The sequence below is a fragment of the Dermacentor silvarum genome, chromosome 10, assembly GCF_013339745.2.
Source record: "Dermacentor silvarum isolate Dsil-2018 chromosome 10, BIME_Dsil_1.4, whole genome shotgun sequence".
Taxonomy (NCBI): domain Eukaryota; kingdom Metazoa; phylum Arthropoda; class Arachnida; order Ixodida; family Ixodidae; genus Dermacentor; species Dermacentor silvarum.
In genome coordinates, this window is record NC_051163.1 from 136,263,378 (window position 1) to 136,275,764 (window position 12,387).

General features: G+C 46.0%; 1 protein-coding gene across 1 annotated transcript in view; it reads left to right on the plus strand.

Moving 5' to 3' along the window:
* Positions 1-12,387, plus strand: part of LOC119431864 (ATP-binding cassette sub-family C member 2) — a 191,937-nt gene that overhangs the window by 96,041 nt on the left and 83,509 nt on the right. The window contains exons 9-10 of the mRNA XM_049658085.1: positions 1,757-1,832; positions 2,923-3,124. Coding sequence (XP_049514042.1) covers positions 1,757-1,832; positions 2,923-3,124 — 278 coding nt within the window. The remainder of the gene's footprint in view (positions 1-1,756; positions 1,833-2,922; positions 3,125-12,387) is intronic.

Genomic DNA, 12,387 nt, shown 5'->3' on the forward strand with positions numbered 1-12,387 from the left:
ACGATGCTCTTGTGCGACAGCACAACATGTGTTACAAAGATCTAGTTGGGCGACAAACGCGCCCCGCTGTTCGGCTACGCAACAGGAGTTGCTCTTACTGAAAAAATATAAGCACGTAAACAGGCGAAAGTATGCAATGAAGCTATTCACACAAAACTGGGGAAGGAAAATTCCCAGGTCTCCTTAGCTATCGTCTAAGAGACGCGAATAAGAAAACCTTGTAAAGCCTGCTCTAATTCGTCTTCATTCCCCTTAATCCCCCTAATCCACCTTAATTCACCCTAATCCTTCTTAATACACCTTAATCGACGTTAATCCATCTTAATACACTTTATTCGACCTTTACCTACCCTACTCCATGTTAATCCTTCTTCACCCATTTTAATCTACCCTAATCTGCCTTAATAGGGCTTAATACACCTTAATCCTCCTTCATCCACCATAATAGACCTTAATTCACATTAATTAACATTATTGCGCCATAATCCACCTTAATCGACCTTTATCCATCATAATGCACCTTAATCCACCCTAATACCCATAAGCCAATCAGATATGAATCAATAATATAACTTTGATCATCATTAATCATCTCTTATACACGACTGCACATGCTTTGGTTCGCTTCTGGCCTTGGGTCACGTGACTTTCTATACCTCACAATGCGACCTTGAAACAGAGATCTAAGGCGTTCGCCTTAAAATAAACAAATCAATTTAGTTTATTGATGGAACGATGCGCCTCACGGTGTATGCTTGTCGAAGTAAGGATATTTAGGTAGCGTTGGTCGTTTCGTTGCGTATATCCTTAGAAAAAAAAGCCGGTGTGCGACGAATCCGTAGTGCACATGGTGCTGCATATGGATACGCCGGGTGCGTATACTGTCTTGTGTCGAGCCATGTCGGGGGATGGCGTATAATGTCCGTTTCTGGGAAGCCTCGAGAAGAATAGCGCGCCTTCGGTGAAAGAATACCCCTAGTAATTGAAAAAAATAATCACTAAGTGCCCCAGCTTCATTGTCACGAAAAAGAAGTTAAGAAATGCACGGAAAACGGTAAGCCAAGTCATTTTGTTTAGTAGAGAATGAAAGACGCGATTAGCCAGGTCACGTCGAGGCGCAAAAACAGGTATTCATCGGCAATACAGGCATTCATCGAGGCTTGTGGAAGGCAGGCCAAAAAGAGGATGGCTTCTCAAGAGCGACGTGCGCTCCGCAATGAAATCAGGGCAGTCCGGCATCAAGTACTCAAATGTCTCACAGAAACCGCGGGAAACGCTTTACTACAAGGTGTAGCAGACAACACCTCCGCGGAACTCAACAATGGCATGTCAGTGTGCACGAAGACTCGTCTGATGCGAACACCAAAGGCCCGAATCACTATCCTCCCCAAGATCGCCGGACTACGCAGCCTCCAGTCACAGCTGAAAATGCACGAATGAAGCCGAATCTTTAGAATTACCTAATTTTGAAACACATCAGAAAAAGCTTCGCTCATACGGCTTTCTTTTCTCAATGTGTGACGTATCGGTCGCTTTAGTGGCTTCAGGATTTTCGGCGTTGTGTGTCGTCGTTGCCGATCAAAAACCAAATATGCTATACGGGAATAGGAAGCATCTAGCACGGGCATAGTGCTGATAGTTCGAAATTCCCTTCCACTTCACTTGTGCGTTGATTTCGTAGAGCACTGCTTTCATTCGCAGATGTGCTAGACTTGTGCTACCTGTTTTATTTCATTTCTTTTCTTATTATTGAAAGAAAGTGTCAGCAGGATTCAAGGGAGGATGTCTTGAAAGGAAAACTTATCCAAGACGAGAACACCGTGCCAACTAAGGTAAGCCCCTTCAGAGAATATTACTCGTTATTCCGTTCAACCAGTCATTACGCATTAAAGTCTAGTCAACGTCATATCAGTGCGCAACCGTTGACTTATCGTCGCAACTCTTCTGTGAATACTGACGTAGCTGATAACTTAATCTCTAGCCCTGCCTTACGGAGTCGGTCGCAGCCATTTGCTTTGTCATTTTCTGACGTTACTCCAGGGATGTATTTCTTTTTGATAAGTTTTTATTCCCAAGTGCTAGCGCTTTTTCTTTAGCATATGGTGTTTTGTTATGCTTTAATTGTTGCTTACGCTACTCTTTTATCTGATTTGGGCATATAGCATGTAATCAACAATGGTCGAACGAAAAATGCCTATGGAGGCAACATGTCGACAAGCAGGGCAACAGCTGGGCAAATGCTTCTTGCCACGACAAAGCAGTTGGCGCCCTCACGAAGACAAATCCCCCTGTCGAACCGTTGGCTCCAGGAACAACCCTCGTTCAATCACAGAGCGCCACGGAACCGTAACGCAATTAACTGTACCGTCTTTGTGAGCAGCCAATGTTCCCCATAGAAAAACATGGTACACCGTTTAGCGAATGCGTAGTCAGGAAACTGCCAGCAAATTTATCTTCCAGGTGTAGCACACTCACAGATTGAATGCATACGCAAATTCGGGAGACTTAAGTTGATTTGTGGGCTTGAATTTCTTACGCTAAGCGCACGTAGGTCGAACTAATGCGTTCTATTGCCCCGCTATGCCTGACCACATACGCTGTCGCTCGAATCTCGGCTTGCTCACTGATGGTTTGCCAAGATGGACCTTTGATTTCGAATGAGAATGCAATTACGGGGCGCACTCTAATTCCGACACGTAATCAAATTCACCATTTTGTCAGCTTTGATTGGCCAACAGGGCTGCCACGGCTTCTGAGATGGCTGAAAATGCCACCATAGCAAAATTGGACTACATTGCTGAATCTCACTACATCCAAAATAGCGAGCGATCCATGTTGCTCTCTTCCGACCTGGTCGCGTCTGCCCCATGGAATGACCCTGCCTTCTACGAGAAACTTATACCTTACGCGTCTCTTCTGCAGGTCTTGCGTGACGTAATCTGGAACTCGCTGAAGTCGTGCGGTATAGGCATGGTGCCTGCAATACTGTTGCTGGCGGTGAGCTCGGTGGCAGCGTCGTGGCAACTGGTGTGGATCAAGCGCTGGACGGACGCCGCCACTGTCAAAGGCGATCCAGGCGACCCCATTTGGGTTTGGGGACTCGCCGTGCTCTCGGTGGGAACGGGTAGGTACCAGAAGCTGCAATGTAATATTCCGATAGTGGTTTCTTAGGCGCCAAGGCGAATACAGTAAAAGCCACACGACGGTGTACAAGTGTGTAACGCGAATGCTCAAGCGTTAGCTGTGGTGCGGGCTAGGCGTGTTCGATCCCGATCCCAAGCTCGCCGAATTGCTTGGGAGCCTGCAAGTCCTGCTTCCTCCAATACATTTCAGCGCCGCGAAGCAGCGGAAAACGCGCGCGCCACCCCCGATTAGAGAAAGGAAAAGCAAGGCGTGACCGCGCCGCGGCAAAACGCCCACGATATTGCAGGGGCACTCGGGGGGTACCGCCGCCCATGGATGGATGGATGGATGGATGGATGGATGGACGGACGGATGGACGGACGGACGGACGGACGGACGTTTCTGCCCCATATGTTAGTACTGGTAGAAAGCAATGATTATACACTTTTCAACTACAATCGTAAGGAACCAGTCAAGATTTGGCGATGCCTGCCGTATGCACTCTAACCGAAGTTTATTCTTGTGAAAATTTCCTTCTTATGTCCAGGGTCCCCTGTGAGTAACTGACATAGATAAACGTACTCGTTTACAGACTCTAGAGGCTGATCCTGAGTTATTGTTCCCTTGCCAAACTATAGAACATTATGTTTGTCTTCTGCATACTAATCTTCAATCCCACTCTTACACTTTCTCGGTTAAGGTCCTCAATAATTTGTTGTAATTCGTCCCCATTGTTGCTGAATAGGGGAATGTCATCTACAAACCGAAGGTTGCTGAGATAATCGCCGGTGATCCTCACTCCTAAGCCTTCCCAGTCTAAGAGCTTGAATACTTCTAAGCATGCAGTGAATGGCATTGGAGAGATTGTGTCTACTTGCCTGACTACTTTTTTGATAGGTAACTTTCTTCTTGTGGAGAATCAATGTAGCTGTGGAATCTTTGTAGGCATTTCCCAAGATATTCACGTATGCCTCCTGTATTCCTTGATTACGCAATGTCTCTACGACTGCTGGTATCTCTACTGAATTAAATGCCTTTTCATAATCAATGAACTCCATAGAGAGAGGTTTATTGTACACCGCAAATTTATCGATTACCTGATTGATAACATGGATGTGATCGCTAAACTTATTAAACCCATATTGCGAACCTCGTTTTTTACGCCTCCGTTGTTTGTCGTCTACCCACTTTTCTTCCAACAAACGTCCAATCGCCTCTTACTAATCTCTATTGCGGACATGCTTACTTTGCCCCTGCTCTTGCTGAACCCAAGGGCTTCAAGGAGGCCCGAGGAGCCTAAATCGACCGCTCGATCTGCACATTCAAATAAAACATGCTCCATCGTTTCCGTAGCTTTGCCGCAGCAAGCCCATGCTTCTTCTTCCTTATTGTACCTAGCTTTAAAAGTGCGGTTTGTAAGGCATCCTGATTTCGCTCCGAAAAGAGCTTTGCTTTGAGTTATCGTAAATTGTTTCTTTCCTGATTTCATTTTTTTCTCTTAAGTATTTACTCATAGAATATTTACTCATTTTCTTTTTCTTTGCCGCCACCCAAGAGATAGTCTCAGTCTCTGTGACATTGTGCGTGATATTTTTGTAGCCATGTTATACCTCTGTCACACGGCACATGTAATGTCATTTGCAGTAAATGACATTCATGCCGTATGTTATTGCGGTCTTGCGTTCCCAAGTCTACAGGGCTAAACAAAATGACATTCGCAATTGATGGCAATGTTTATCGGCAGGCTGCTATGATAAAGAAACCTTGCAAATTAGCTTCTTCTTTACATATTTTCACTATATTACTTTACTATTTACTATACAATGGTAAAGATTGGAAGGTTATTTGAAAATATGTTACATTTAGTTTTACTTATTGATTTTGTAATTTTTTGCCAAGCTCCTGTCGTCGAGAATACACAACTCGCGCGTGCATGAGTTAGGGAAACTCATTCAATGGGCGAACGCTATTAGTTGTGAATGTCATTCACTATGCCCGTGTAGAAGCTACAAAAATGGCATTGAGACGTAACCTCATTCACTGCGAATGACATTACATGTGCCGTGTAACAGGGGTATTACTTACTATACTGGTCGCGTACTTGCTGGTAAGCTTCCTAGTTATTTTTCTCCACCGAGAATCAATGTTTTCCCTCTACAAAAATCTGAACACCTCTCCCAGTACATTTAGTTTCTTCCATTTTCCTCGGTTGTTGTTAATAAACAATTTTACTCTGAGGTTCCCCCTCTTGAAAGCTTTTCTAGTCCATATCACCATGCACAACTTCATTCGTAGTCTCCCCGTGAGCGCCTAATGCGAAGCGTCCCACTAACCTTTGGTTGCTATCGAGTCCCGATAGTATCCATGATTGCAAGCAAACAACCGCATTTCCAAATGTGAGTCCTAGAACCATTACACCTTTCCACATACCCCGGAGCACCTCGTACCGATTGTATCCCCATAGTGATCCGCGTTTCGTTATGCTCGCATTTATCTTCCGCTTTGCTGTGCAGATAAACGAAGGCATCGAAAGACGAAGGCCATATATATATATATATATATATATATATATATATATATATATATATATATATATAGTAGTCACTGCATTTTTCAATGGGCCAAGCGTATTTAGAAAAATGAGAAGCACAACTTATGTTTGTGCTTAACTTAGGTTATCTTAGGTATTTTTTACCCAACAGTCTCGGTCGGTGGACCAACCTTTTTCAAGGGAGCCGACCTTGAAAAAGGTTCGGTCCACCGACCGAAACTCTTGGGTATATAAACCTAAGATAACCGCGAAGTTGTGCTTCGCATATATATATATATATATATATATATATATATATATATATATATATATATGCCTTCGTATTTCTATACCAATGTATTTATATTATTTTGCCCTTGATATTTCCTGGCCCTGTATTGACACTGTCTGTTCACTGTTTTCATTACATACCATAAATACCTGATTCTTAGCGCTAAATTTCAGTCCCAAATTCTCGCGTTCCTGTCCACACATGTTAGTCAGATGTTGCATATGACTTTGCTTGTTAGCTAGCAGCACAATATCATCCACATAAAACAAACCTCGAAGCTGCTCATTTACTATTTTACCCGCCTGTGTGCATGAGAGATTAAACCCGACATTGCTTCCCTCCATCGTCCTTTCCATCCTTACCATGTACTTCGTAAATAGCAGCGGGGATAAACGGCACTCCTGTCCTTGTTGATATGAGCGTGCTCCTCGCGCTCTTCATCCCTTCCCGTTCAACGCAAAATGTATTTTCTAGGTAAATCTCCCTCAAAAGCTGTATACAGTAGTTGCCTAAACCTTGTCTTTCCGTTGCCCGTCGCCAACTGTCTGGTATCCGTCTATCTTTTAACGTTTTTTCTACCGCTTTCAACAGACCTTCCCTACTTTTTTGTCCTAGTTCATTAAGCACCCTAACGGGAACCTCGTCTAGCCATGTGGCTGTGCGTGTAGGAATTTCCCCTTCGAGTTTCTTCCAGCTGAAATTTGTTAGCACCAGCTCCTTTTCCATATGGTTCTCTTTCATGCACTTTTTTTTCCTCAAATACACCTCGTCCTTGCCTTGGAAAGACTCGGCTGTTATTGTCCGGATGTAATTTAAAGCCGCGTCCCCTTCCAGTTTGTTTCCATCTTCGTCAGCGATATGTTGTTGTATTGTTCCAGACTTCCCGTCTAATACATTTATGTGGTTGCGAAATATTCTAGGTACCACCTTCTTTCCTTCACGTAGTTTCGACAACCAACGTTTGCTTTCACATTTTATCTTTGCTTCAACCAGTATTTGAACCGTAGATTCTTGCTCCCGGTATATATCCCGTTTTCTGGCTACTTGATCCTGCGAAAACTGCGCTTTTTTTTTTTTGCCTCGCTGTGCTATCGTGATGCTTTCTGTCGGTCGGCGTCGCTTCTTGTATCTCCCTGGTCCACCAGCTTCTTAGTTTCTTTTTTTTTTCCTTTCCAACGAGCATGTTGTTTCTCTTTCTGTATTTCTGTCTTAATTACACTTAGAAACTCAAAATATTCGCACTCTTTGGTTGACCATTTGCCAAGTTCTTCCGTGATGCGCCAAGGGCAGCACCATCGGGGCGTATAGCAGGGAACCGGGCTTCACATCACGTGACCAAACTCGCGTTGGTGGAACACCTCCTATCTTGCTGACGGCTACGCCAAAAATGACAGCGAGAGACTAAGGATGGAGCTAAGAAAAGCTCACGCTTTAAAGATAGGACTGACAACTGAACTCTTGCTATTGTGTTTTGCTTGACGCCCAAGACACCCCGACGCATCTCTACCGACTACATCGAATTGCACTTCCACCTTTTTGTATTTTCTATCCTATACTTATACTATACTTACTATACTATACTTGTAAATTATGATGAGGTTTCCCCCATCCACAAGACAATAAACTTGAGCATTACGTTTGAATCGCCCGTATCCAATAAGAAAGACTGACTTTGGAGCAAGTAGTATTACCGCAGCATGTTCCTTTTGCAATTGTTAAAACTTTATTATATTAGAATCATTTCTATGAACGAATAATTGTTTCGATATTGTTAATTGCTTATCGCGAGTCAAAATAAAACGTGAATTTTATGAAACACAAGTTCCTTTTGTTGTCTGCCTAGTGGCGTGCAAAAATATGTGAGTGCTATTCTCTTGGCAGGTTAGCGTTAGTTTCGCCTGCTCAGTTTTTTTGTCCATCAATAAATGAATCAATCGTTTATTATTCTACATTAATACAGTTACAAAGTAATAGTAATATAGCAGGAGGTCCCAAAGAAAAAACTGTCAGGGGGACTTCCTGTTAGTACATGCATAACGATTAGCAACTCAGGTAAAAATAGAGGGAAAATGCAAATCAATATAACCAAAGTAAATAAATAAGGTTAGTTACTATTTTCGTATATTTAGGAAATTGAGGGGTAAAAGAATAGTTGATTGTTGGGCTAGTTGGTTCTGCATAACTGAACATATAACTCAGCGCAATAAAAAAGACAGACACACGAAAGGGAGAAACAAGGACAAGCGCTACTCACAACTGTTTAATGCAAAGGAAGGGGTAAAACACGCTTATAGTTGGGAAAATCTTAGGCTTTCTTCTAATTTTAGGTTATAACTTTCACGCGGTCCTATATTAATGCTGTAGTGGTACTGTCATTAGCACCATTCATGAGTAACCACACTAACAGCCGGAAATTAAAGCATTGCAACCTTCCAGTTCCATGAATTTTTCCCGAGTGTACGACCATTGTGATGAAAACTGAAGGTCATAAAAACAAGACCGGACGCTCTCACTTGGGCGTGACTCAATATACTCGCCTAGTTATTAGAGCTGTCTGGATTCCGAGGTTGTCAGTGGCGATGCTAACAGGAAGAGCGCTGTATTCCGGTGGTCCTCGGCTGTTGGTGTTGCATTTGCAGAAACTTTCATTGTACTGTTACCATGAGCAAGTTATTCGAGTAACATTACGTTCAATTTTTCTATGCCTGCACCCACAAATCGCCTCTTACGCAAGTGCCGACCGAGAATAAATTATGAAGTTAACCTCCACTATTCGCAAAGCACGCCTTCCGCAAATTTTATTATTGGCTGGCGCAGTAATCCGTACCACTTACGATTTACCAATCCGGGTGCTAAATCGAATCAGAATCAGAATGTTTTATTCATTTACAAAAATGAAGATACAGGAGGTTCCAGAGCACGAAGCTGGAAGGGGACCTCCTGTTAGTGGGGTCTTTGAGCGAGGATAGCCAGCAGAGAGCATGGTGATCAGTGATGACACTAAGTGGGCGTCCGTACAAGTATGGACGAAACTTCGCAACAGCCCACACAAGAGTGAGGCACTCGCGCTCGGTGATCTAATAATTGCGCTCGGCGGGAGATGCTCGGCTGGCATAGGCTATAACACGATCATGTCCACGCTGGCGTTGTATTAACACTGCTCCTATGCAGTGACCACTGGCATCAGTTCGAACTTCCGTTGAGGCAGACGGGTCAAACTGGGCAAAGATTGGAGGCGTAGTCCGGAGAGTAGCGAGCTGCGAGAAAGACGCGGCATGGTCAGGACCCCAAGAAAACGGGACGTCTTTCTTCAGGAGGACGGTAAGGGGACGTGCAATGGTCGCAAAATCCTTTACAGAGCGTCGGAAATAAGAGGACCGTAAGTCGATAGAAGAAAAATAGGTGGCACCGTACAGGCAGTCCAGAGCGTCATCAATGCGTGGCAAAGGGTAAACGTCCTTTTTTGTGACTTTGTTCAGGTGGCAATCATCTACACAAAAGTGCCGCGTTCCATCTTTCTTTTTGACAAGTACGACGGAAGAAGCCCAGGGACTACAGGAAGGCTCGGTAATGTCCTTTTCCAGCAACTGTTTAACTTCCTGTTGGATAACAGCTCGTTCCGACGCAGAGACACGATATGGACGTCGGTGTATAGGGGTCGCATCGCCAGTATTTAAGCGATGGGTCACGACGGACGTTCGACCTAAGGGTCGATTGTCAAAGTCAAAGATGTCCCGATAGCATTCAAGAACGCGGCAGAGTGCTTCAGCTTGAGCACGTGTAAGGTCAGCGGAAACCATCTTCTCAATGTCGACTTCACTGCCGTGAGATGACGTCATGGTATGGGCTGAGCTGTAGCTATCTTCAACTGTGAATGGCTCGACTTCATCATCCTGCACAATGCTAATTATAGCCAATGAGATTTCCTGAGGCAGGACTTGCGCGGTTAGCGCGAAATTGACAAGGGGAAGGCAGGTGCGGTTGCCAGTAATTGTCAGCACACTGTGCGGCACGATAGCACCAGGTGTAAGTATAACGGCCCGAATTGGTGCGACCTCGTAAGTGCCGTCAGGTACAGCCGGTTAGGAAAACACGTTGACGTGTGTCACAGAGTGAGGCGGTAGGCGAATAAAATCCATGCAGCTCAAATGGCTTGGCGGTGGGTCCACAGGGTCGGCAAGAAGAGGCAAGTCAAGGCGAAGTGAGCCGGCCGAACAGTCAATGAGGGCAGAATGACTGGCGAGGAAATCCAGACCGAGAATGAATTCACGAGGGCAATGCTCGATGACGGTGAAAAGAACGTCGGTGTGTCTCTCAGCAATGGTGAGTCGGGCAGAGCACATGCCAACAATCGCGACAGTCCCTCCGTCGGCGACTCATACAGCTCATTTCTGGGCAAGCGTCAGAACTTTCTGGAGCCGACGGCAAAGGGCAGCACTCTTAATGGACACATGCTCCCCGGTGTCAATCAACGCGCACAGAGGAACATTGTCAACAAGAAAATCCAAAAGATTATGGTTCGTGGGTAAGGTCAAGCGAGGATAACGTGCCAATATCGCCGATGCAGCTCCACCCCCAGAAGCTGCATTGTACAGTTTTCCGGTCGGGGGTGCTGCGGTCGGATGTTCGGAGACGGAGCACGGCGTGACGGGGGCGAACGAGGCCGGAGGAAGAAGGCATGCGGGAGTAACGGGTTCATGTCAGAGGTGTCGCAGGGTCAGATGATGGGTCAGGCATAGAAGGAGCGAAGGAAAAGGAGGTGCTAGACGGACGAGGGTGGTGATCAGAAGAAAAGCGCGTCCGAGAAGTCCAGCGGCTGCGGCAGTGGTGAGCGATATGTCCAATGCGGCGGCAGTTAAAACAGATCGGCTTGACGTCCACGGTTCGCCATTCGGACGACGGGTTGCGCTGTCCATAAGAGGAGTAAGAAGAGCGGGGTGGATACGTGCGGTAAGAAAGAGGTTCCGAGCGCACGGAACGAACGGAGTGCAGGCCGACGTTGGACAAATCTTGACGGACGACGGCTATAGATGAAGGAGATCGTCGCCGGAGAATGATCAGGTGATGGGAATGAAGGGGCCACCGGTTGTGCTGCTTCGACCACACGATGAATGATGTGCGTTAAGTGGTCACACCGCGAAGGCTGGTGGAAGAGGTCGTCACAGGATGACGTAGCAGCTGTTTTGGGAAGTCATGTGATGTGCTGGGATACGCGGCAGCTTTTAGCATGCTCGAGACGGCGGCGCTCCTTGAGGATCACATTGATGCTGGTGACGTTCGTAAACACCAGTAAATTGAAGGCGTCGTCAGCAATGCCTTTAAGGACGTGATTAACCTTATGGTCTTCCGACATGTTCGGGTCAGTCTTGGCACAAAGGGCCAAGACGTCGAGAATGTACGAGCCGTAGGACGGGGTCGACGTCTGAACACGTTCGGCAAGGACCTTCTTGGCATCGAGTTAGCGACTGAACGGATTGCCAAAAAGGTCGCGGAGCTTCTCTTTGAAGAGATCCCAGCTCGAAATCTCCTCTTCGTCCGTCTTGAACCATTCCAGTGGAGCTCCGTCGAGGTAGAAGAGAACGTTGGCAAGCATAACAGTCGGATCCCACCCGTGACTGGTGCTGACATGTGCGTATAAGCGGAGCCCGTCGTCGAGATCAGGACTGCCGACTCCAGTGAGAACACCAGGATCCCGGGGGGGGGGCGGTAACGTAGGTCGGAGCTGCAGGCGGAGACCCTAGTGTAGATCAAGTGCCAGCAGCAGGAGCCGATGTTTCATGCGGGTAGCAGGAGCGAAGCTCCATGACGGGTAGGGGAAATGTCCGCACCTCCATCAAACAATGACACGTGTAACTGATGCCCAAGGCTATTTACACTTTATTTACAGCGAAGGTAACGGAGGCCAAAATGGCGAAGCTATATCAAGCGAGAACCCGTCGTCTTCCTTCTCCTCAGTGTAGCCGCACTGTGGTGGTGGCTGCTCCCTATCACCATTAACAATATTGACGGCAGGGTAATACAAGTGAGATACACAAAATAGTAAAAGCAGAAAATACAGAAGTCACAAAAAATACAATCGAACTTCATAAATACAAAACTATATTGTTACGGTGAGGAAAACAGAAGGTCGACGAAGGAGAAGAGGTCGAAGTGGCAACAGCCTCTCTGTGTTATCAGCTGCTGTCTATCTCCTGTAAATACATTCTGTAAATAGTTTATACCCATGACATTTTGGTGAGAGGTGCGGGGTACGCGTCTTCGCCACGGAGCTCCGCAGCGGACGTCTCGCCCAGCCTGGGAACATGCATTCAGCGGCAGGCACCGCGTCTGCAGCTGCGTCGCCGATTACGCAGACCCAGTACGTTGCTCTACCTCAGCCGCAAGACCCCGACAAGTTCAACGGCCTCAATGGTGTTGACGTAGAAGAATGGTTGAAGATGTA